The following is a 25,310-nucleotide window of genomic DNA, read 5'->3' on the forward strand; positions in this document are numbered from 1 at the left end:
CTCGACTGCTGCTCCACTGATGAATAGTTTGATGAATACCTCAGGCATGAGATATTCATGAAAGTATATGAAGGTAACCACAGATGTGTGCAGCACCCCCCACCCCCCCGCCTCCCCCCACCCCCGACCTCTGCCACCATCAACCTTGTAAATAAAAACTTCTCAGCGCCAGCTCTGAATGAGGGTCGTAAAGAATCGGACTCATTCGATTGCTTCCATTTCCTGGAAAAAAAGAGTGAGGAAGTTTATATCTATGGTGAGTTTTTGTTATTGTGAGGAATGGTTCACATCTGCTGCCCCCAACCCTCCCCCCACCCGAATGTGCTTGAAGGTTAGTTTATTGTATGAAGGCACAAAGTGGGAAAGCACTTCTTAGACTCAGAGATGCAGAAGTAGGCCTACTTCATATCCTGGAAGCACACCAGCTCTGAATCTCTGCCAGTACTGGACCCATTATAACATGATCATTTACAGACATTTCTAAGCTTGAGAAGACCGGTTCTTATGACGTATAGGCAGCAGGTGCCAGTAGCAGGCATTGTCATCTGTGATACTATGTCCCTCACTCAGTCATTTAAGTGTGTACTTATACAACTAGCAAATGAAAGACTATGTTATGTCTGCCAGCTTTCTAGAGGTGGATTATAACCGATGACAGGTGGCTCAGGTAATAGGGGCCATGTACCAAACTGCTGTGGTCTAGAGGAGGCTGAGCTGCGAATCCAAGTAACCTGATGCAGATAGATAGATAGATAGATAGATAGATAGATAGATAGATAGATAGATAGATAGATAGATAGATAGATAGATAGATAGATAGATAGATAGACAGATAGATAGATAGATAGATAGATAGATAGATAGATAGATAGATAGATAGATAGATAGATAGATAGACAGACAGATAGATAGATAGATAGATAGATAGATAGACAGATAGATAGATAGAGTCCCCTGAACCCATCAGGTGATGCCACATGCTCGGTGCGCCTCCCCTGCAGTCTGCTGGAACTGAATTATTTGAATATTTTCTCCACGCTCCAAACTTTTTGCCTCGGCACTGCCGTCAGTCGGAGCACCGGGGGGCGGTGGGTGTGATGCCGGTGAACGCGTGGTCGCTGTGCCGCCGCCGCAGCGCTCTGTCTGCGGTTCCACAGCAATAAAAACGCATTAAGGTGAGACAGGACCGGAGCTCTATGTTAAAGGGCTGCGCCGTGGAGAAAGGTGGCTGGCGGGAGTCCGTCAGGATGCGGGTCCTGTTGAGTATCCTCTACCCCGTCCTTTCTCTCACCATCTTCGGATTATATCCCTCTTTGGTGAGTTTCTCTTTTGGGTTTTTTTTTTGCTGCTCGCTTCCTTCCACTTGTTTCGTCTCTGAGCTCAGGTCGGAGGCTGCTGTCGCCGCGATACGCACGACTTCTAAGTGTGCCAAGCCAAACTTCACCCAAAAGTAATAGAATTTCAAGTTCCTTTGTTTACCATAGGTGATCTGAGCTCAGCTAGACAACCCTAACAAATCCACAGGAAGCACTACACTTCGGTGTAGGTTTTATTCTAGGTAGCTGTGCCAGGTTACTGTGTAATTAAGCAGGGAAGTCAGGGTGCCTGCAGCCCTCCTTCACAGATGTGGTCTCCCGGCTTCTTCAGAAATACTCTGCTAGTTTGTAGAAATTGTATAGAAGCATTTTTAAAAAAATCAAACCCCAGTCATTCCTCTGTATTTAAACGCTGTTTTGTCGTGAATGTGTTTTTCCTTGACGCAGAAATATAAAACAGAGATATTTGAAATGCGGTTTTGCGCCCCAGAAAATGGAAAGCTCATAGGAACCAGCGTCTATGTTGTCCTGAAATGCATAAGATGAATTACACGGAGGAGCATTCATTACTCCAATTTCTTCACCTTCGATTTTCATTTTATCACAGCTGATTGTTGTCCGTGTGATAGATGATGATGCTTATGAATAGACTAGCTCAGCAGGAGGGATGGTTATGTCCTAGCGAACCTCTTTACCCCCCACCATGGACCGTTTTCTGTCTGAACTGTGTGCTGTGTGTGTGTTTTTAAATCAGCATTGGATTTGTCTTTGCGCTTAACGTCAAGCAGATTTTAGAGGAATAGAAGTGTGTGTTTGCACTGAGTTACAGCTTAGTGGTGCAGGAAAGATGGAATAACCACGAGTGAAGCTGACAACCCTGCCCCAAGTCTCCTGTAATTAATGGGGAAATCGATGTGTTGCTTGGGGCTCCGTGTCTTGTGGTGGTGAGGGTGTGGAGCAGCCCACAGAGAATAAGAAGAAGACGCTCTCTGTCCGTGGCTCATGCAGTTTTCTAAATGTTTTGCAGCACAGCATATTTATGCTGAAACACTTTAAGTAGAACTTTGGTTTTGTTCATTTGAACACTTTACACTGTAGGTTATTGAGTTCGTTGAAAGTCATCTGTCAACAAGCAGTGAAAATAATCATCCCAGCTACATGCATCCTTAATTTATAGCTTTTCATCGTTGCATCAACAGAAGGCTCTGAATATCTTCCCTGTGCCATCTCTTTATAGTTGTAGAGATGCCATCCTGCAGTGTTGCCTCTGCTGACTATCATTCAGCTGAGTTTCTACCGTTCACCACCTTTTACCTTTCATTGTGATTAAATCAATGAATACTCCGCTGCCACTGATGAGTATAAAATATTGTATGAGCGAGAGCTGCATGCAGATTTCCTAGCATGGCCCTAAAGGCCTTTCTGCTTCACTGCGTAAACTAGATCTAGAAAGACAAAGCTTTTATGGAATTACAGTAAGCTGGAAGTGATGAAGCAGTCACTTGCGGGCTGTCACACCTTGTACACAAGTCTTGGTTCATTGCGGTAAGGACTGGCAGCTGTTGCCTGTTGGAATCTATGTGGTATATTACCATCTTTTGTATTTTCCCCCCACAACTTCAGTTTGGTAACTTTACAATAGTCTATTACAACCCAGATTCAGCCTGAATAAAGTGGCTAAAGCTAGGGCTAATGGTATGGATTTCAATTTTCCACAGCATGGCATGAAACTGTTTGGTGGATTTGTAGTGTACACAACAGATCCCTATGGAGTCTTTGTAAGAAAATGAAATATTTGCATAGTGTAGTTTTTCCCTTATGGTTTGTGCCAGCCGGGTAATTATACATATTAGATCCAGCACCTGGAAGACTTACTGATTGCCAAAGAAACAGAGACTTGATAGACTTCAGGAGTCTGAGGTCAGACTCGTGACAGAATTGCCCATTTAAATTTAGCAGGCAGATCTTTGTCTAGCTCTAACTTGTGCCTCTGAAATGCCTTCAAATTACAGTGCTACCTCCCCAGTTATGCTGTAAATCAGTACACAGCAACAGCTTCTAATGCCATAGAGAAGTATGGCACTATCCAAATCCTGCAGGTACTTCCCGAATCTCTATATATTGTTCTAGGTGGTCAGAGTCAAAAAGTATCCAGTTCAGTACTGACAATTCTTCTCCTCGAAAACAAAGATAGCAACAGGAAATGACATTGTCATTCAAAAAAGGAAAATATTTAATATTACTTCTTTTCATACTTACTAATTTATAAACATAATTACACATAATAAAAAAATATAATTTTATGTGGTCAATATCATCATCACATTCATTTTTTCCATCAAAAAGAAAAAGAAAAAACAGTTACAAACACTGTTGCCGGAGTGGGTTTGATAAAGAGAGCGAGACAACGTAAGAACTAAGCTGACACTTGTCTGTTCCTGTTTACGACTCTGACCTATAACGTCTATAACTATGAGGATTCAAGAAATACCTTTAGCATCTGGGTGTTTAAAAACTTCACAACTCCATGTACTGCTCTACGCGAGATTTGGAAGGTTAGCACTGTGAATCCAAGGGTAGGTGTTTTTAAACATGCACTGGAACCCTGACCTGGGTGAGTTGCATGTGAGAAAATTGTCCAAGTTATTCAGGAAATTGGAAATTAACCAGACTTTATCCTGCAAGCTGATTCTCCAGACATTGTCCAGAGTGCATATGTGCTTATGTAACACATAACAGAAACAAGCTAAGGTTAATCTTTGTCAACACAGCTAGTCGCTTTAATTTTGTCCAAACATGTTTGAGGTGTAAACAGTTAAAATATCCTTTCAATTCTTATATGATCTATTAATGACAGTATTTAACACATTAGAAACTCAGTTACAATTATGTAATGTAATATGTAATAATTATACCTAATGTGTAGTGTTATATATAGGTCAAATTCTATAACAGGTTCTATAACAACCAATTTGTTGTCAAATAGTTCCATGTTATGTACTATGTACCCTGGGAAATGCAGTGATCTAGCCAGTTACAGCAAACAGGTGCAAACACACCATCGTAAACCTTAATTCCTCTTAATATGTTTGCACCCTGGTGGCGAAACAACAAATGATGTGCATGGCTGCACTGAACCAAGCTAGAGGGCGAATAATGAATTGTTATGGTTAGTTTCTCTTGAGGATTTAGTTACACCAGTTGGATGGAGCTTTGTGTAGGCACTTGCCGTGTGTGTGTTAACAAGTAGGTGGAAGGCAGGCGTGCACACACCCACATGCACTCACATTCACACACAAATCCACTTTTAATGTAAATGCCAGTATTACCAATTTACTGAGTTACAGTTTTCAGCCTCTGCTTCTGCTGAAAGGTTTAAGGGTCACATTTGAAAAATATGATTTTTGAAACGTGATCCCAGCCGCAAAGGTTAGTAATATCCAGCTGAGAAAATGTTACATGACATACTGTTGATCATTAATCATATGAAACACTGAGAGGCATTCTGTCTTTCAAATTATTGTGTATTGTCGAGCTGAAGGGGGTCGTCTGCCAGGAGCTGATGTCGCTTCTTGCTTGTTTGAAATCCTTTTTTCAGCATGCATTAGCATTTATGTGGATGATACACTCAGGCTTGGTAGGGAAATTTGTTTGGCACAGATGCCATATTAAAAGATGAGCGATGGCCCTGTTCACCCACCTACACATGCACACAGCCTTTTAGCGATGGGGTAAAAAAAAAAAAAGTGGTTTCATATTTCACATCAGCGTTTCCACCAGGAGCCAAATTAAAGATGACACTCTCTAACTATATGTCAAGACAAACAAAGCAAACATCTAGGAACGAGACTGCCAGCAAAGTCATTAGTTGTGCTCCTGCATGTTTCGTGTTTGAAGCAGGGAGGGTTGTCAGGGCTGATGGACTGGAAATAAAGAAAGTAAGTCCAGTGATGATGGATGTGAATCGTTCGCACCAGCAGCATGGTAACAATATGGCACTTTCTGCCTGGACTTAGAGAGATGTTGGCCTGTTTGACTCTGTGTGAGGTTGTAATGAGTCCTCCATCCTCTAACCTGAAATCACTTGCCTAGGTATCGTGTGCATCGCGACAGAAAAAGTATCTCTTGCATTGTGCTGTTTTGACCTTTTCTAGTTTCTAGTTCATTCTCATAGTTCCAAAAATGGACACATCAACACAGGTATCTTTAATATGTATAATTTTGAAATAGTTGCTTTTTATATAACACCATTATGACTCCTCACTTCCCCTTGTTTTGAGCTGTATTTTTTCACTCGTCTGGGTAAGATAAGAATAGTCTAAGCATAATTACAGGAGTTGAGACATGATGTTGAAACTACCAGGGGCATAGTTACAGCCCTCTCTCTTTGTTCCCCTTATGATTACTATAATTACAGCCCAAGCGGTCTCCATATCAGATGCATATCACAGAATGAGAGCGGAGAGGCTGGACTTGAAAGGAATGATGAACATTTGTGGTCTCAATAAATGTAAATGTACTCAATCAACCAGAGAGATAATTATGGCCTACACTTGTTAATTTCTTACTAGCAAAGATAAAATGTAATATCACTTATTAAGTAGCTTTAAACAGAAGGTTAGATTTAGACTGATGATGAAGTGCAGTAGCAGAGTTTAGTTTGAGTTCCATATGAGTTACCTAAAACTTAAATTGAGTTCAAGAACTACCCCGCCACCACCACCAATTTGCTGCCTTCAGGATCCCATGTCTCACACCCCATCTACCACATATTCATTCATCATAAGAGGATGTATTACTTGCTTTGTCTGTTTTACATTAAGAAAGTTACTATGTCTGTATACAGACACTACCTATGCAGTTTATACTGACAACAAATCAACAAAAATTAATATTGACTTATACTGACTGAAACACTGACTTTTAACAGTGGTAGATGAAATCAGGCTTCTCACTAATAGTCAGCTGAAGTGATGACTCTGGCTGCTTGATTTGATCAGCTTTAGCTGCAGTAGCTAATTAAGAAAATGTTAGTGGGGTAAAACCAAAGACTGACTTATTAATGTTTCCAACTCACTGCTTTTAAAAGAAAGCTCTTGTATAATGCACATGATACACAATATTGTGCTAAAAAACAAGGAAAGCTGTAAATCCCAGGCAAACTGTTATTGTCCTCCAGGGCTGCTTCCATCCATCCATTATCTTTACTGCTTATCCTGTTAAGGGTCATGGGCGTGGGGGAGCTGGAGCCAGTTTCAGCTGACATTGGGCGAGAGGTTGGGTACAGTCTGGACAGATTGCTAATCTATCACTGACACATGGAATGTGGGAGGAAATCAGAGTACCAAGAGAAAACCCACCCAGGCACATGAGAACATGCTTCCTTTGTTTCCTTTCTGTTTTCTTCGTGCTTCCAGATTCAAGCTATTAAAATGAGCCTAATCTTCTGCATTTTTGAACCCACAGAGTATGCGGATAAAATAAAACAATGCCACAGCTCTCGTAAGCTTACCAAATGCTATCACACTGCATGGATCAGAATCTGATAGTAAAAAGTAATTTCCAGGTAATTTCACAGGGTTTGCAGTGCTCAAAAAATGTATTCACAGTTTTTATAGTTGCTTCTTTTTCAAAGATGCAGATGGAGAAAACGTGTGATAAACGCGGAAATTATAGTAATGTGGTTTGGCTGCTATGTTCAAATTGCTTCACAGCTCACAGTGATGTTCCTGGGAGCTTCAGTTTAAGATTTTTTCCACTACTTAATACATCCATGCGCCTGCTGCATATTCAGCCTACAGACCCATGCACACCACTCCAGCACAGGAGATAGGCATAAAGAACAGTCAGTTGTAGATTTTCAGAACAGCTTCTGTGCTGCAAAGATCAACGTTGATTAAAATAACTTCTGTCTTATCTCACAGTTCTGCACACATGTTCAGCATTCGTGGAGTGGAGGTATTCTACAGCACTAGCCCCTTAACAACCAGAGAGAATTCAATAACTAGGTTGTTATATAGATAACTACTTTTTTGACATGATGTGTTTAGGCACATTCTCCAAAAGTTGCTAAGAAACAGGAAATCATTAACTAAATTTAAAGTATAGGAAGTAAGTGTGAGGAAAGTAGTTACAGCAAATGAACTGCAATAAACTTCAAAGAAGCTCCAGGAACACACTGAACATACTAATGGGAGAGTTTAAGGCAGCATTCTGATGTTTAAATCATTACAAAGTGGACCTTATTATTGCACTTAATGACTACTGCACTGGTGCTACTTGACTAATGCCAACACATAGATCCATAAGTTATACATAATTTCATTTTTAGCCAATGTCCTTACTTCTACCTCAGGATTGAAAAGTTTTAAAGTGAAGACGCTTTAACATGCCAGCATGCTGGAACCACTGTGGAGTACAATTAGAAGAAGAGCATTCAATAGTATGCTAAATAGCAAGATATAATCAGGTCACTCTGGACTGGCTCTGCTGCGACATTTTGTGACCGTGCCATACCCTGCAGATTCTGTGGCATTAATATGGCAGCAATGTCCTTTTCTAAGAAATTAAAGCTGCTGAGTTTCCTATGCATTACTAATGAGCACGTTCCTACTTTACAATAAACCTTAAACACTGCCAAGACATGTGTATGTCGGTGAAACAGATTTGACTTGTGTATAGGGAAAGGTTCGTATCCCACTTATGTGCCATAAACAACAAGAATATGTAAAGATTTTAATTATAATGGTAAAACCTATGACAAAAGAGGAATATTTCTGAGGATGTTTGAGATACACCAGTATTAGACTTGATTTATGCTTCTGCATCTACACCTGAATGCACACAATACCTAGGCATTAGCTATAGTATTGTGTCACATATAAGTGGTGCCTACACCTTAGAGTGACTAGCACATCCCCAAAAATGCAACTACACATTGCAGCGACAATAATGGCAAGAACTGCATATGGTCCACTCTGTAACATCACAACGGTTGTACAGATCATGTCCTCCAATGTCTTTTCTGTTTTCTGCATTGAAGTAATGTACCCAGTGTACTCCCATAACATGCTAGTGTTGTGTGTGGGCACTTCTCTTATAGTGAGGTATAGAGGTGAAAAGATGCTCATCATGCTGGCTTTATCTCAACATACCAAGAAATGACTTGACGTCAGAGCACTGCTTAGTATTCTGCATGTGCCGTTCAGTGTGGCCTGGAGCTGTCCGCTACCTTTGCTCCACCGATGTTTGATGACTCTTTCATTATCTTCCTCCACGGTGCTTATGACTGACATGTCGTCTTGTGCAGTCAGAGGAGTCATTGAAGCACACTCTAGAGAAGAAGCGCAAGGGTGCGAACAAGATAATGCTGTAGCTCATTCAGAGACTTTCTAGGGCAGAATGTGCCGAGCTCCAGCAGAATTATCCATTCAATCTTCTCTTCGTTGAGGTCAAAAAAGGCAAGAAGGTGGCACGCCTCTAGGAAATTAATCTCCCTGCACACCTTTCATCACAGTCACATCTGAGAGAAAAGATGGCTTTCTTTTTAGCTTTTTGTCTCTTTGTCAGTATCTTACTGGAACCTTTTAGCTCTCCGGATTATTGGTGCCAGGATTGCTGTTGCTGCTATGTGTAGGGTAGTTACTATTTGTCATTTCTGTCTTAGATGTCTGCATCAGTCTGGTTACAGAGCTGGCTGCACATGCGAGTTCATCTTCCCCTGCCATTAGAGCTAAAATGTTAACTCATTTAAGCAGTATGAATATCAGTTAGAGTACTGACATGCATATTCCACTTGACTTGCCTCTAATACCCTGGTGGCTTTTTGTTTGGACAGGTTGATAGATGACTGGATAGATAGCATCTGTTTAGGTCTTTGTCTATGGCAGGCTGGACAGCAGCATTATTCTGATACAAGATTTTCCTTTGTTGGCATTGCTGGCACCTGGATTTGTATTTAAATGTATTAACATGGCTTTTCTGCCAAGTTTTAATATAACAAAACACTTTTAAACAGAAAATCCAAGTATAAAGTGTGAAGTCTGTCTTAAAATGACAGTTAGGTACAAATATAAACACTGAAACTTGTTTAAGTTGCTAGTAATACAGATCTTTTGAGAGATTCTCCCAAAAGATGCTTCCTATGTAAGTGATAAGGACCAAAATCCACTGTCCTACATCTGTAGACAGTGTAATGCGTGACAGTATAAGTCTATACAGTATAACAGTATAATTTGACTTTGGAAGATGTCATCTTGATTTCAAAAGTCTGATCACAGTAAGTCTGAGCAAAGTAAAATTAATGATTTGTTTTTAAGCACATTATACATGTAAGAAAATAATTGGTGAAGAAAATATGAGTCTGTCAAGTGTGTAGTACTACATTTAAAAACTTTTTTTTTTTTTTGGTTATTTTATTGGACAGCAAACAGCACTGGAGCCCTACCCTCGGGGTTGCGTTCCAGAAGTAGAAACATAACCTTATTCATTGCCATTATCATTGGTATTAAATAGAAATTTGGAGCACAACCTTTCTCAACAAAATGTTACATAAGTTACTTGGTATGTTAACATAAGTGTGATAGATTTTTGAAAATTGATGACGGGAGATTCGGACCACTGTGTCTAAGATCTGGACTCTGTGGTGCTCCCAGAACCACTCTTTCACAATTTGAGCCTGATGAATCCTGGCATTGTCATCTTGGAATATGTCTGTGCCATCAGTGAAGAATTGATCCATCCATTGATTGAACAACCTGGTCATTCAGTATATTCAGGTAGACAGCTGACCTCATTCTTTGGGCAGATAACGTTGCTGAACCTGGACCTGACCAACTACAGCAACCCCAGATCATAGCACTGCCCCCACAGGCCTGTATGGTAGGCACTAGGTATGATGGGTGCATCATTTCACCCGCCTCTCTTCTTACCCTGATGCACCCATCACTCTGGAACAGAGTAAATCTGGACTCATCAGACCACATGACCTTCTTCCATGTGACAGTTGGGAACCAAGTTTTAGTAGTTTCAGCAATTTCCTATTCAAAAAAAAGTTTCTTTTGTTTGATTCATGCCAATAGTTTGACCCTTCTGAAACAGATAACATCTTTTCCAATGATGATAATGATGATATGATAATAATGATTGTCTGTCTATGATTTGCACTATGATTACAAATGTGCAGTTTAAAAAACACAGTAAGATCAAATTAGAACAATTTCACTTAATGTTATACTTAACACTCTCCAAAAGTGTAGTACTGTGTTTATGATGGGTTAGTGAAAGGGCAGTGTAAACCCACTGTAGGATCAAATTAGGTAATAGTATTTACTATAAATTTTTATAATTTAATATTTGTAAAGTATGTTTTTATTTTTATTGATAATAATTCACTTAATACAATACAGGCCTTTAATTTTAAAGTAAAATAAAACTTCACATTTTAGTATCTAAACAATATCTCTGAACAAGCTTTCTCGATGTTTGTCTTAAAGGAGGAAGGTAGGAATGAGTTAGAGACATCCAAAACAGTCCAAAACAATAGAAAAACAGACTTGAGTCCGGACTTAAGCTCTTACAGCCCTGGTTCAATATGTAATAACAGGCCACAAAGGACTGGATACTGCAGATGTTTTAGAAACTAGATGTTCTTTAGTTTATTGGTTACAGATATTAAGTAGTAGTAAAGAATAAGGAAGTAAAAGTAGCTTTTACCAGTCTGTCACCTATACAGTCTGTAGCTCCATTATACAATTAAACTTGATGCCTATTTGTGGCCTCGACAGCTTCAGCTGACGCTGTTGAGGGAACTGGTTACCTCTCACACTGTTTATCTCATCTGTATGTCTAACAGAATGATTCCTGCCACTGCCACTGACAGTCTTTTAATTTTTTAGCACCAGTTTCTCACTTGTGGTATCTTTCTGGGGAGTTTCCTCACATAGCCAGACTGATACTGCTGCAGCGTAGCAAATGGAATTAGCCATTATGAGACTGGCAAAATAAATTAGATCAAAAGTCCAAGGCTATACACAGTGGGCTCGAGATTAGTTTACAGCACATTCAGTTACAGTATATGAACTTGCTGTAAATCTAGGCAGTGGCTAAAACAGATGCCTTTAACACCACACAAAATAATACATCTGCAGGAGTCCAACTACAGGTTTTACAGTTTGTTTTTTTTTTCATTTCTAGGGAACAGGAAGTAAATTCTTCAGAACTAACTTCTAACTGATCTCGAATGGGTAACAATGTTAAGAACTGGATTTGTAAATTGCTCACAGCCACACATGAGGGCATGGGGACTAACTGCCCCTGCCAATATTTACTATCTCGAACTTAACTATATGATACAAATCTGAATTTATCTGTTCAGTTTTTTCTCCCTCATCAACCATCATCTACATACATCTTTCCCCAAATCACACGAAAGGTTGATGAGGACAGAGTTAATGGTAAGCGCCTAGTAGCTGAGATAAAATACATGTTGATGACAGAATAACAAACAAAAGGGTATTCAATTAGGTGTGTAATTAGCAGGCTACCTCTCTGCTGTGAAGAACATGAATCATATCTTCCACAGGGAGGAATTCATTACTGTTATTGTTTATGCTGTGTAAGTGCACTATTCACCTTGCATGCTTTTACTGAGTAATCTGCAATTAGGAAAGTCAGGTTTATGTATGTACAGCATGCCTGCTGCGAGCCAAGATTTCCAAGTGATAAGAGTAAACTAACTAAATAATCAACAAATTTTAGTCAAAACTAACTTAAATTCAAACAGTACTACTGATAACATGTCAGCACCTGTGCATTCATTTTGAAAAATCTAATTCGATGAAGTCATAAACCAAACTGCTGGACAAATTTTTGACCTTATGATGGTGCTAAAGGAAAGGTTAAAAGTGTTGTTACAATGCATAAATATTTGTATACAGTTTCACTGCAGTCTGTCCAGTACAGTTATGACCTTTTGCTCTAAACCACCAATTTCATGGTGATGCTAGAGAAAATGTTAGGGGATCACCAAAGTTAAAGGATCTAGGAAATACTAAGATTTTTCAAGCTTGGATTTTTTTGGAGATCAGTAAAATCTGTGGTATTTATCCTCTAGGGAAAATAAATGTCTGTGTAAAATTTGATGGCAATTCCTCCACTAATTATTGAGATGTTTTAGTCAAAGTTGAAAGGTGACATGACTGACTGAATGTAAGAATGCATATTGGCCAAATGCCATACAGTAATACACAGTACTGTAAATGTCACTCTTGGCTTCACGGAGGCATGAAAAGTTTAAGGACTAATTCATAGTTCAATCAGGTCGTCTCATAAAGTCCAACATTAATAGGGAAAAGTTAGTCTGACCTTGTGTGCAGTAATAAAAGTAATAAAGTCATGATCATTCATTATTCGCAGCAACTGGAGTCCTCATTGAGGTTCATTGAGTTATTCGATCATTTAATAATGGTGGCATGTGTTTTTTTAATCACAGCGCAGAGTTAGAGAACTGTGTTAGATGATAGTTACTAATAATGTAACTGCTTCTGAACTTTGTTGTTAAGACAGTGATACAGAGGCATATTGGTCAAGTTGATGGCTAGAATCTATGATTTGTATCATAATTTTTTTATATTAATATGATATGCTGTATTTTTAGTAGGGGTGCAACGGTTCTAAAACTGAGACCAAAACAACGACAAACACATCCATGACCTGTGTCATCTGGAACTGAACTCAACCACCCCCACCCTCCAACCTGCTGCCAGTTTGATTTACACATTTACCACCCCTCTCACAGTGGAGTTTCCCTTACATTACCAGCACCTCCCTGTCTCCCCCAAATTCAATACAATATCTAGGAAATCTGATATTTTGTATTGTCAGCTACTTTACTAAGGTATTAACATTGTATCTATCTTACATATCGCATATTCTCCAGTCTGGTTTTAATTGAGGGTTAATGCATGCACGAGTTAGGGAATGTATTTCTATACAAGTGAAACATGAACAGACATGGCCTCAGCACCACAGGGTCAAATGTGAAGGAGTGATATATTTTGCTGTCCTTTTCTAGTTTTTACTATAAACAAATTGAATACTGGCACAAAATACTGTTTGTTGGCAACTTCACTCCAAAAAAGAATATTGATAAGTACTGGATCAGTCTAACCTGGCAAAGGGAAACTGCGAGATCAAGAACAAGCATGAAAAACATTGATGTTTTTTTGGCAACTGGTTGTGTGTTTGTATGCCGTACATACTTTCTGGAACCTCTCGTGCACACTCTGCTTGGTGACTTGGGAGAGTTTGGACCTTCTGGATGCTGTTTTGTGAGGATGATTAATGACTAGTCTTGCCGCTCTGTTGAACCATTGTAGCCTTGGAGCCTGGTCGTCTTCTAATGCAGCGAGAGAAGAGAAAATATTAAAAGAATTGTTTATTTGCCTCATCAACTACACAGTTTTATAAATAAAATACAATGGTGTTAATCTGCACAAGGTAAAACTCGTTGCTCTCCAAGTGCTGCACAGGTATGATAGTTAGAGAAGTCATGTTAGCCTGTTCTTGTATAGAACTGGTAACACCATCTGTCATGCATTAGTAAGTGACTTTTAATCAATAAGTCAGCATCAGTGAGAAGGGCTGCTAATGCTGTATGTGGTTCTGTCTCTGTTTTAGCTCCCTGTCTGTTTCCTTCATTTACTCTTTAGAACATGGTGCCCTCCCTGTTTATCTCTCACCCCATCTCATCGTCTTATGCTTGCTATCTTTGTACTACTCTGTAGCATTATACATGCCCATTCCTTTATCTCTTTCCTTCTAATTAGCAGTCAGTTTGTGTTCTTTGTTAATTTGGTGTCTTTTGTGCCTTTTTTCAGGCATTTTTTTTTTACAGTTTTTTTACATAGGCACCTCTCCACCTTGTCTGTCTCTTCACGTAACGCCCCCTTTACCAACCTGTATTTGGTTTTCTTCTCTTATCCCACTTGGATTTCAGTGCATGATGAGCAAGGTACCAATGTTCTGCCATATTTTAAAAGTTGTATCATATACAGATATGATTCTCTGTAACATTGCAATATTGACAATATAGTCGTGTGATGATGTGTTTGAATATCCATCATACTGTGGGCTAGTGAATTCTGCCTAAAAACACAACAAGTAGGGTAAATTGTCAAGATTGCACATTGGCCCTAAGGAAGAGTTAATTCTAAATAAAAAGAGCTTCCTCTGTCAGTTCAGCAACAAATCAGATGGGAATCAAACATCTGTCATTTGCAAGTTGTGTCACAAGCCTGAACCAACAAGAGGTTGCACAAACAGCACCAATATGAGCACAAGGTCATGAAAGGTTAGAATAAGAATAACAAACTCTTTAATTCATAAGGGTATGAAGTGCAGGAACGAACTGATGGAGGCGGTGGCTATCAGCCAAGACATGATGCCAGGCCAAACAGTTTCAGGCACGGACTACACTCGGCTGAATATTTCATTCATGTTCTGTGTTTTAGCTACTCAATTGGTTTAGTTGAGCCTTTGTTTTTTTTTAAATCACTGTTTATATTTGCATGGCTCTCAAGACTGTATGCTGATGTGACCTAGGCCAAAAATATATTGGTGCATAGTTTTGTTTGTTTTGTTTTTTTTTTGTCTTTTATTGTGAAAGATATTGTAATGCAGTTTTCAGTTTAAAATCAACCACACCTAATAGAAATTTGTCTTTTTTGATTTTTGGTTTGTTTATGCTTGGTTATCAGCTTTCTGTTGCTAGACAGTACATGGCCACAGGAGTTCTGCAACACCTACAGTACAACTTTTTTCTTTACGTGCACCCTATAGCAAAAGACACGTAATAATAACCAACAAAATATACAGATTTTTACTATATGGTGACAGGATTCTTGTTTCAAAAGTAGTGAGGTAATCAGAAGGAGCAGTGTTTTCAGCCACCTAATGCTAGTATACAGCTTGTTTGGCAGATTTTACTACTGATAACAACAGATGGTACAATAGATAACTGGTAGCTAAGAGAAATCTTCTTTTGGCTGAGATTAAGAACCCACTGTTTCAAAATTTTAGGAAAAAATACTGATTGGAAATCTCTCATTGAAATTGTAATCTGTATATGTGACTTGTATATGTGATGTGTGAGAATGAAAAGCTTTTCAGGCATAAAAACAGCAACTGAAGTGGTCGAGGCTTAGCGAATGGTCAATTACTGTATCCTCTCATGCATGATTTTATAGATAGCCGCACAGCTCATTGTGGATTATAATTTACATATTTATGCCAGACAGAAGAACTGTGAGTACAGATACGAATGAATTACTAGCAGTATCCCCTGATACAGCTGGCTTTCCCTCACTGACTGTGGAATTGGCTCCAGAAATCCCATGATCTTTAACCTCACAAGATGTTTCGATAATGGATGGATGGATACTGTCTGGACCCATGAGGTGTGTCATATAATATGATTTATTACATGGACAAGTTATAAAGTAGATTACAGCTTTAATGTTGCTCCTAATAATGCCCTTAATAGCAATAGATTTACCAGTGTGGGGATGTTTAAACAAATCATCATCAAAACTTAAAGTGGTTGTAGTAATGTAATTATTGTATGCAAGGTGGGAGTAGACTCGATTTGATTAAGCAAACTTTTAAATTCCGCCTTCTTGTGAAAACAATGAGTTTGAATTTTTATTTATTCATTATAAAACTGATTTTCTCTGCACATTTATTATATTACTAAATATAATTGATTTTTTTTTGTAATTGCTTATTATTTGACTGGTTGTCATGTGGGACACATCAATACATTATTTTTAACTTTCTGTGAGATCATCTGTTTCATTTATTTTCTGTACACTATGTTGTCACAGCCAGCACCTAGTTTGGTGTGTTTTCACCTGACCTGTATTTTTAATATGCAGTGGTACTTTAAATGTTCGAACTTTCCTATTCTAGATTTTTGCTTGTTTGTTTTTTTTTGTTTTTTTGGCATTTTAGACTTTGACAGTTTTGACAGTTTAAAGACAACAGGAAACATGGTGAGAGAAGTGGGTGTGACATTCAACGTTACGTGGCTTATGGACATCTGCAGAAAGTGTACTTGAGGTCCCTTGTGGACTTCATGCAATGTGGATTTGGACAGGCCCCTTCACTGGAGGACTCAACAACAAGAGATTGAATCTTGCAGTGTTTGGTTTGTCTGAATCCAGGGTCCTGACAGCTTCAAGCATTTTCACTTCCCATTCAGTGAGTTCATGTTTAAGGATTGTCACTGCCACTATCTTGCCCGTTACTACAATAAATTGAGACACGTGACAACTTTACATCCTTCTCCATTAAAGTTTATGATCTGGTAGTGAGTGGAAATACTGTGGAGTATGTCACACCCCTTTACCTGAGATGGTGTAAGTGCTGCCTCCATTTTGATTGTCCTCAGCACTATTTCAAGTTGGATGTTAGGAAGACAAAGTTGTTTTTTTGTAAGCAAATGCTTCCAAATACTCTCCAAAGAAATAAAAGTCATTTGTCTGATAATTTTGAAGGTTATTAAAGACTGAATATGAGTCTATGGTCTTGTGTAATAATGATATCACATTTCAGTCCCTAAGTGTAGGATTTTAAATTAAACAGATCTATTAAGTTGATAAAGTTAAATTAAATTAAATGTACATATTACAGTATTTAGCATGTGGTTATATGCACTACTTTTCATGCATTATATCTAAAAAAAAGACATTTTAAAAGCACAGTTGTTTGTTTATCCTCTAACAATAGAATTTATTAGTTTTCATTGTCTATTCTAACTTTCACATTTATATCAAGCTATCTGTTATGACTGCCATCAGTTTATGTCAGTATCACTAAGCTTCATTTATGTTCTCATCCCCACTGTAATACCGTAAATAAGACATAAAGTTAGTAACACCTTCTAACAAAGACAGAGACAACGTTTCCCCACAATGCTGAGCTCCTTTTAACAACACTGAGTACTATACAGTGGCTGTCTGGTATAAATCTGGAAGCAGAGAGCCAGACAGCCTCCAGGCGTTTTCAAGTGGAGGCAGCCACATGCCTATAAATGATATCCATCATACTGAGCTGAGAGAAGGCTCAACTCCTCTAACCTCTTCCTAACAATCATCTTTTCTATGTAAGTTACAGTCTCAGTTTTTCCTTCAAATGTTTGTCAGAGCTACAAGAGATTTTGGCAGCATAAGTGTTTCTATTAAGGGATTTTATCTAAACTAGAATGACTAGTGTGTTTAGCCACTGTGAGATGCTGGCTGGTTATGAGAGTTCAGCTTAAAAAATTGGGCATTTTGATAGTCTCAGCAATCTATAACTTTTTATATAATTTTCTTCAGAAGATGCATCACACATACATTTATATGTGATTGCTGTAAGATATAAACAGTGAAAAAATAAACTAGCATTAAACCTTGGGGTACAAAAATAAACGTATTATCACATTATTAACATTGAAGGATACTGTAGATTTATCCAAGTCTATCTTAAAACTAGAGTCAGGTGCCCATACAGATGTATGAACACTTAAAGATGATGCTGCAACTGTGTCTCCCATACAGGAGGAATGGCCTTTCAGAGAGATTCCTCCAAAAGATGCTTTCTGTATAAGTAAAGGGGCCAAATTCCACAGTCATCCATCTGTGCAAAAATGTAATTTTAATGTAAGAGATTTCCTGCTGGAAAAACATCCCTAGAGCATGGTGCTGCCGCCACCATGCTTCGCTGTAGGAATGGTATTGTCCAGGTGGTGAACAGGGCCTGAATTTCCCACAGGTGAACTCCAAGGAAAGGAAAACAGAATGCACCAGAGCTCAATTTTGAGTGACATGGCAAAGACTTTCATTTTTTTTATTTTTAATAAAGATTTCTTTATTATTATTGATATTATGGGCAGTTTTTTTGTAGAATGTTGAGTAAAAATAATGAATTTAATCCAGTTTGGAATAAGGCTGTAACATAAAGCCTTTGACGGTCACGTTCGTCCTGCATGGCACTGTTTTAGCACATTCATGCACAACACATTGTTAGGAATTTATCATTTTTTATACAATTATACTCTAAAAGGTCTTAAACCTTACACTGTAAAGTGCCTTGAGATGACTTCTGTTGTGATTTGGCGCTGTACAACTTGAATTGAATTGAATTGAATTGAATTGAATTGAATTGAATTGAATTGAATTGAATTGAATTGAATTGAATTGAATTGAATTGAATTGAACACTGGTAGCAACATTTCATTATTGTTCGGCTTACAATTAACCCATGTTAACAGTTTTCTAATGTGGACCAGTATGAAATCAATGGCCGTGCGGTACATAAGCCATATTTGGTCTAACCATATTGGGTATTTGTTTGTACATGCAGACAATTGGTCCAAAAGAGGGCTGGCAGGTGTACAGCTCGGCCCAGGATGCTGATGGACGTTGTATCTGCACAGTGGTGGCGCCAGAACAGAGTCTCTGCTCTAGAGATGCCAAGAGCAGACAGCTCCGCCAGCTACTAGAGAAAGTAAGGACATGTACACAGTGCTGCATTCACACAAAAAACAAGCACGCATAATGACGCAAATGATGATTTTTATAATACACAGAATTTGATACACTACTGCCATGTGTTGCCATGTTCGTTCAACAGTCAATTGTAGTTACTTAGTACATTCAGGCACACACCCAGGCTCATCAACTCATCAAAGCACCTTTTAATTAGCTGCAGTGCAGAACTACCACTGTATATGTCCAATTTGTGCATTATAATACTGTTTGAGGTGATCATGTTTCATGGCTTGTTCTATTCTAGGTGCAAAATATGTCTCAGTCCATTGAGGTGCTGAACCTGAGAACTCAGAGAGATTTTCAATATGTCATGAAGATGGAGAACCAGATGAAGGGCCTGAGGACCAAGTTCAGACAGATTGAGGATGACAGGAAATCCATCATGGCCAGAAACTTTCAGGTATCCCACAGCCTGGTTCATCTAATGTTCAGTGAAACTGTATTCACATTTACAATGTAAACACTGGTACCAGCTGGTACAGTCACTGGAGCTGATCACTTCCACTTTAGTCATTGCTTCACTAGGTTCACTGCAGCATGTCCCAGAAGTCTCTGTCCACTCTGCTCTGCTAAAGATATGAGCCTGATCTATTTTTGACAGCAGCCACATCTGGTACACTTCCGAAGAAAGTCCTACCTACCAATCAGGTAGTAGCCCTCTACCCCTGCTCTAAAGCCTTTCAAGTAGGAGGGAAAAAGCTGGGGGCTTGCCCCGACTAAAAGATAACGTGAAAAACATAGATATAAAATAATTTTAAGGATTACAGCAACAATGTAAAGGTAAAATTGGCCCAACAACAAGCTGCTCTGCTTATGAAACATTGCAATGGGATATGAAGCTACAACAAAACCACATCACAGACACAACATGACATATCTGCGTCTGGTGGATTCAAGAGCTAACAGCCACATCTGAATAGCAAACTGACCTTTCCCTTTACTTCAAAAACCTCTGAATAGGATGCACAGATGGGAGGATTCTTTGTTACTGTTATATAGATAAGACAAAATAAGGAGACACAGTATAGACCACAAAATATTCAGAGGCTCTGTAATACAGAGGGCATATCTTTGGCTGTTTAAGGGGCTGGTTTGCTGCTGCAGTTGCCCTGTGTGGATTGCACTGGACAACTGTTATGGGACTAGGAATGAGTCAGAAAATAACTGTGTAGAACAACCACTAGTAGCCCCAGACGACCACCAACATCACATTACAGTACAAGAGAAATACAGCAATAGACTTATTAAGGGTTACTAGAGGACTTCCACTTTTAGCTGGCCTACAGAAATACACTGTATGGTTTTTTATAAGCTTTTCTAAATGCTTGGATTGATTATATCACTTCAAACTGTCCATGTTAACTTTTAGGCATGGAGCACTGAGGTGATTCAGGGGAAATTCCAAATACCAATGATCAATTTCTCAAATTCATATGTGTATTCTGTTGATCAGAAAATGTTCACACGTACTGAAGCAGAGTTTGCTCACTTCTCAAACACACTGTTGTGTTTTCTGCCTTGACCACACTGTTCCATCCCTCTCTGTTGTGGCATTTTTGCTGCTGTCGCTGTCACTTCACAGGAGCTTAAGGACAAGATGGACGAGCTGAAGCCACTGATCCCCGTGCTGGAGCAATACAAGATGGATGCTGCTCTCATCTCGCAGTTCAAGGAGGAGATCAAGAACCTGTCGGCGGTTCTGACGGGCATCCAGGAGGAACTTGGGGCATATGACTACGATGAGCTCTACCAGAGAGTCCTGCGGCTGGACAGCAGGCTCCGCAGCTGCATGGGCAAACTCAGTGAGTAGTAAACACTGCAGGCAACTAGATGCTAGTGCCTTTTTTGTCATCTAAGTAAACAGTCGTAATAGTAGTAGTAGTAGTAGTATTGTAGTAGCATATTATCCTGTACATTTCCTAGCTAAATTGTCATTGCATTGTAATTAGACAGTAACTGTTCTTTAGTTATTTTGCTCAAACCATATCTTGCCCTTGACTAGGTCTGTATATACATAGAACTTTTCAGCAGGTTGGTTAAGCGCATTTAAGAAAATAACATGGGTTAGACTCAATGCAACTAAGTTGCCTTTAGCTACAAACAGCCGTTGCATCATTATGCTTGAAGTTAAATAAAGCAGCTCGCTGCTGGTGCTATCTTAGTATGCACAGAGGGCACACTCTCTGGTGGCACAGGCATGAAATTGGCTTGAGAAATCTAGTTAGAGACAAAAACCAGCACAGCACATCTTATCGCTGCATTTCTTTATTAACAGCATGTGGGAAATTAATGAAAATCACTGGACCTGTTACAATAAAGACATCTGGAACCCGGTTTGGGGCATGGATGACTGATCCTCTAGCATCAACCAGAAACAACAGGGTGAGTTATGAAAGCAGGGGAGTGCTTTCCAATTGCTGTGCACTGTGTGCAATTTCTGTGTTGTGTTTTCAGAGTAGGCAGAGTATCGCAGCGGTTAAAGACAGGACTCACTGTTATCATGGCACATATTTGATTTTAGGTAGTTTTAGTTTTGGCATGATTTTGTCATTGTATCATAAATATGTTATAAGAAGACATTTCTGACTTGTATCAGTTGTGAGCTGACTGTCACCATGCACTCTGTTCATCTGCTCTGATGCAGGTATGGTACATGGACAGTTACACCAACAGCAAGATTGTGCGTGAGTACAAAACAATGGAGGACTTTGTAGCAGGAGTCGTGTCTCGAACCTACAGCCTCCCGTTTAAATGGGAGGGAACCAATCACATTGTCTATAATGGATCGCTGTACTACAACAAGTACCAGAGCAACATCATTGTCAAATACAGCTTTGAGATAGGCAGTGTGCTGGCCCAGCGAGCTCTGGAGTTCGCTGGCTTCCACAACATGTACCCATACACATGGGGAGGGTACTCCGACATTGATGTCATGGCTGACGAACTAGGAATGTGGGTTGTGTACGCTACTAATCAAAATGCTGGAAATGTGGTCATATCTCAGATCGACCCCGACACCCTCCATGTCCTAAAGACTTGGAACACCGAATACTCCAAAAGGAACGCGGGTGAGTCCTTTATGATCTGTGGGACGCTTTATATTACTAACTCTCACCTGTCAGGAGCCAAGGTTTACTACGCCTACTCCACAAAGACTTCAACCTACGAGTACATAGACATTCCTTTCCACAACCAGTACTTTCACATCTCCATGCTTGATTACAATGCACGAGAGAGAGCACTGTATGCTTGGAATAACGGGCACCAGGTAATATTTAATGTCACCCTATTTCATGTCATAAAAACTGATGACGACTCTTAGACATCATGTTACTTACCACAACTAAAGCACCATCATTTGTAATACAAGGACCTTCTAATTAACTATGTTTTCTTTTGTGGAATATGAAGTATGGCATCCTTACTTGCCATTTGTGGCTCTGGATTCTTGGCTGAATTGAGCATGGACACAAATGACTTGATATCTTATATCTAAAACACATGATACGTTTTTTACACTTTTCCATTGCTGCTGACCAGACTGGTATGCCATATTTGCTGTGTATTGGGTCTGCCAGCTGAAGACTCTTGATAGCTTTTGCATGAATGTCCACTATGTCTGCAGCATTTTATTGTATTATTGCTGTGTATGGCTTTTTGTTTATAAATCTGTTTTGCTTACAGTGTTTGCATTTTTGTCTATTTAAAAATCTATTTAAAAGTATTTAAGCCTTAAAGGCAACCAGTCCTGCATATTTGCTACATATGTAAAGCTAGCTGATTATAAAACACAGTAGGTGCTCTTTTAAAGGTTGGCTTGAAAAATATTGCTGTTATGTTTGTCTCTGTGAAAGAAAACATTTGTATTTTTTATAAAAGGAAATCAGAGCAAAGTATTTGTGCATTTTCATTAAAATAAAAATACTGTACATTTCAAAATGATTTTGGGTGTCAACCAGTTATTAATTCCAAGGTTTCACATACTTTTTTCACTATCACTAAGAGGTTTCTATGGTTCTTCTCAATAAAGACAAAAAAGATCAGATTTTTTTGTGTTTTATTTTTATTTTATGCATATTAGATTTGTTAATACTCTTGACTTAAATGAAGATCACATCACATTTTATGATGAATTAATGCAGAAAACCATGAAATTTCACTTACTTTTTCTTGCCACGCTATAAAAAAAACCACGCTTCTTTTTATTATAGGCTGTTTTTATGCAGTAGATCTTCTGACCCTCTGTCTAAAACGATTTGTTTTTGTTTCTGTCCTGGTGGACCGCACTATCAATGAAACACCACCTTGTTCTTCTGCCAGAGCCTCAGAATCTCACTCAAATTTTTCCTCATTTATCATTTAAAATGTCAGCTTTTGAAATTCAAGGTATACACATTCAAGCAGAATGTGACAGTGGAGGAGACAAATAGCGTCCCCAACATCTACAGTAAGAATCTGTATCTTGAACAGGGGGAGTTTCACAGATAACCTTAGTAGGTAAGCAAGACCATGTACTGATGACAGACATATGTGGGTATTGTTGAGGATCCAGTGAAAGTTCTGGGGACTGGGGAGTCTTGCAACTGAACGTTGGTGTTTAACATGGACACTCATCACCACAGTGACGTTACATCTAAAAATATGAAACTGCATAATTTGGTACCTATAAGTGCAAAGATGAATAGATATTGATACTGGTGATGACAGAAAGGAAGGGATTTTCATGCACTCAGCGTGAGCTTTTCTGATGACTTGAGAGTCATCTTGTGGCATTTCAATCAGCATGAAGAGACAACAAACTACTGGGATTATTCACTATCCTGTCTCTCAGTCCACTCACAAGGAGACATTTGCTTGATGGCACCTGATGTTGGGTCCTGAATGTGTCACAGCACAGTCTATCATTTTTATGGGATAATGCACTGTCATGTTTTCATGCATATCCTGTGTAATGAAACATGCCTGAGGCAAAACCCATTTGCATATGTGCTTATAAACAGACACACACTGGGTGGACTATAATGTGTTATTTTCACCAACGTGGATCAGAAATCACAGGGAGTGCTGGCTCTCTCAATCAAGCTTTAATTTAAGAAAGTTTGATTTTCACTAACAAAGGTAGTAAGTTAACTAATTAGAGGAGGGCTTCAGGGGAGAAGATGTCAAGAGACTGCAGGTAATGTATCACCATGGCACAGTATGCAATAAAAAAAAATTTTGGAGCTGAAATTTGAGACAATAGAACTTTTTAAAAACTTGTGGGTGGAAATTAGAACTATAATTGTGACTTGTGAAAACTATCCATATCACCTGACTATGTGATAGAGTTTTTTTTAACAGCCCACACTGCTGTCTTCCCGCATTTATTGATTAGATAGGGATCGAGGATTCAACTGTCACTCAATAAAAGCACATGCATCCCTTAACTGCAATTTGTTTTTGATTACACTCATTTGGATTGTTTTGAGGTCAGTGCCTGAAAAATGCACAATGGCACTGTTCCAAGTGAGAAACCGAAACACAGAAACTGCAATGATTAAGGTTATTACTGTGTTGTTAAGTACTTTTAATCGCATTTGGATGTACTGTGTTAGTAGATATATTACAGAAATGTAAGGTATTGACATTAATGGTGATGCATTTTCTGTTGTCAAGGATCTGATGGAACCCTAATCGAACATATTCTGCACCATGACAGTTCCTCCTGGTGGAGTTTAGCAGAGAGGATCAATTGGGATTTTTCTGTTGTTCCTTTTCATTGATCCAGAGGTGGCTCTGCAGGGCTGCTGCACGCTGTTCTATTTCAACTAAATTAATGGAAGTTCCCAAGAAAAGTGATTTTGTTCACTTGCAGTAATGACTAGGCGGTATCTGCCAATAATCCTCCTGAGCTCGAACTGATTTCAAATCTGATCCCGGCCTACAACACAGAGTTCTTGAAGCATCTTGCTCGAGTTCCTTGTAAAACTTTTACCTTGAAGCGCTTCCACCCAGAGGCTTCAGTTTTCACTTTGTTTTCTGTGACATGTGCCCAGATTTGATTGCTCAGGGGGCTGTGATATATGCCAATTCCCTCCAAAGCCGTGAGACTAAAATGAGGATGTGTTGCTGTTTTGTGAGACTATAATTTCCTTGAAGTCGAGGAGAGAGGGCAGGAAACACCTGCCAGAACGAGTTTACGTTCACGTAGCGAAATGCAACTTCTATCTCAGCTGACTTATCGAGAGAAGACACTAAACTTTCTTTGATAAATTCTAATTGTATTCTGAAATCCCACCTCTCATCTCCCCAAAGCCCTAATGTAATATACATTTTATGAGAGACATCCACAGCCACTTCAGTGAAATGAGAGTTCAAATGCTAATTTCTGTCTTGTGGATTGCTGCCTCTCCTTTTTCTCTCA

General features: G+C 39.0%; 1 protein-coding gene across 1 annotated transcript; it reads left to right on the forward strand.

The window, feature by feature from the left end:
- Positions 1-1,090: 1,090 nt before the first annotated feature.
- On the forward strand, positions 1,091-22,790 carry olfm3a (olfactomedin 3a). Its single transcript, XM_026361389.1, has 6 exons — positions 1,091-1,316; positions 18,720-18,863; positions 19,152-19,307; positions 20,490-20,709; positions 21,183-21,289; positions 21,552-22,790. The coding sequence occupies exons 1-6, from the start codon at positions 1,197-1,199 to the stop codon at positions 22,227-22,229; spliced, it is 1,425 nt and encodes a 474-aa protein (XP_026217174.1). The 5' UTR covers positions 1,091-1,196; the 3' UTR covers positions 22,230-22,790.
- The last annotated feature ends 2,520 nt before the right edge of the window (positions 22,791-25,310 follow it).

Source organism: Anabas testudineus, chromosome 2, assembly GCF_900324465.2.
Source record: "Anabas testudineus chromosome 2, fAnaTes1.2, whole genome shotgun sequence".
Lineage (NCBI taxonomy): Eukaryota > Metazoa > Chordata > Actinopteri > Anabantiformes > Anabantidae > Anabas > Anabas testudineus.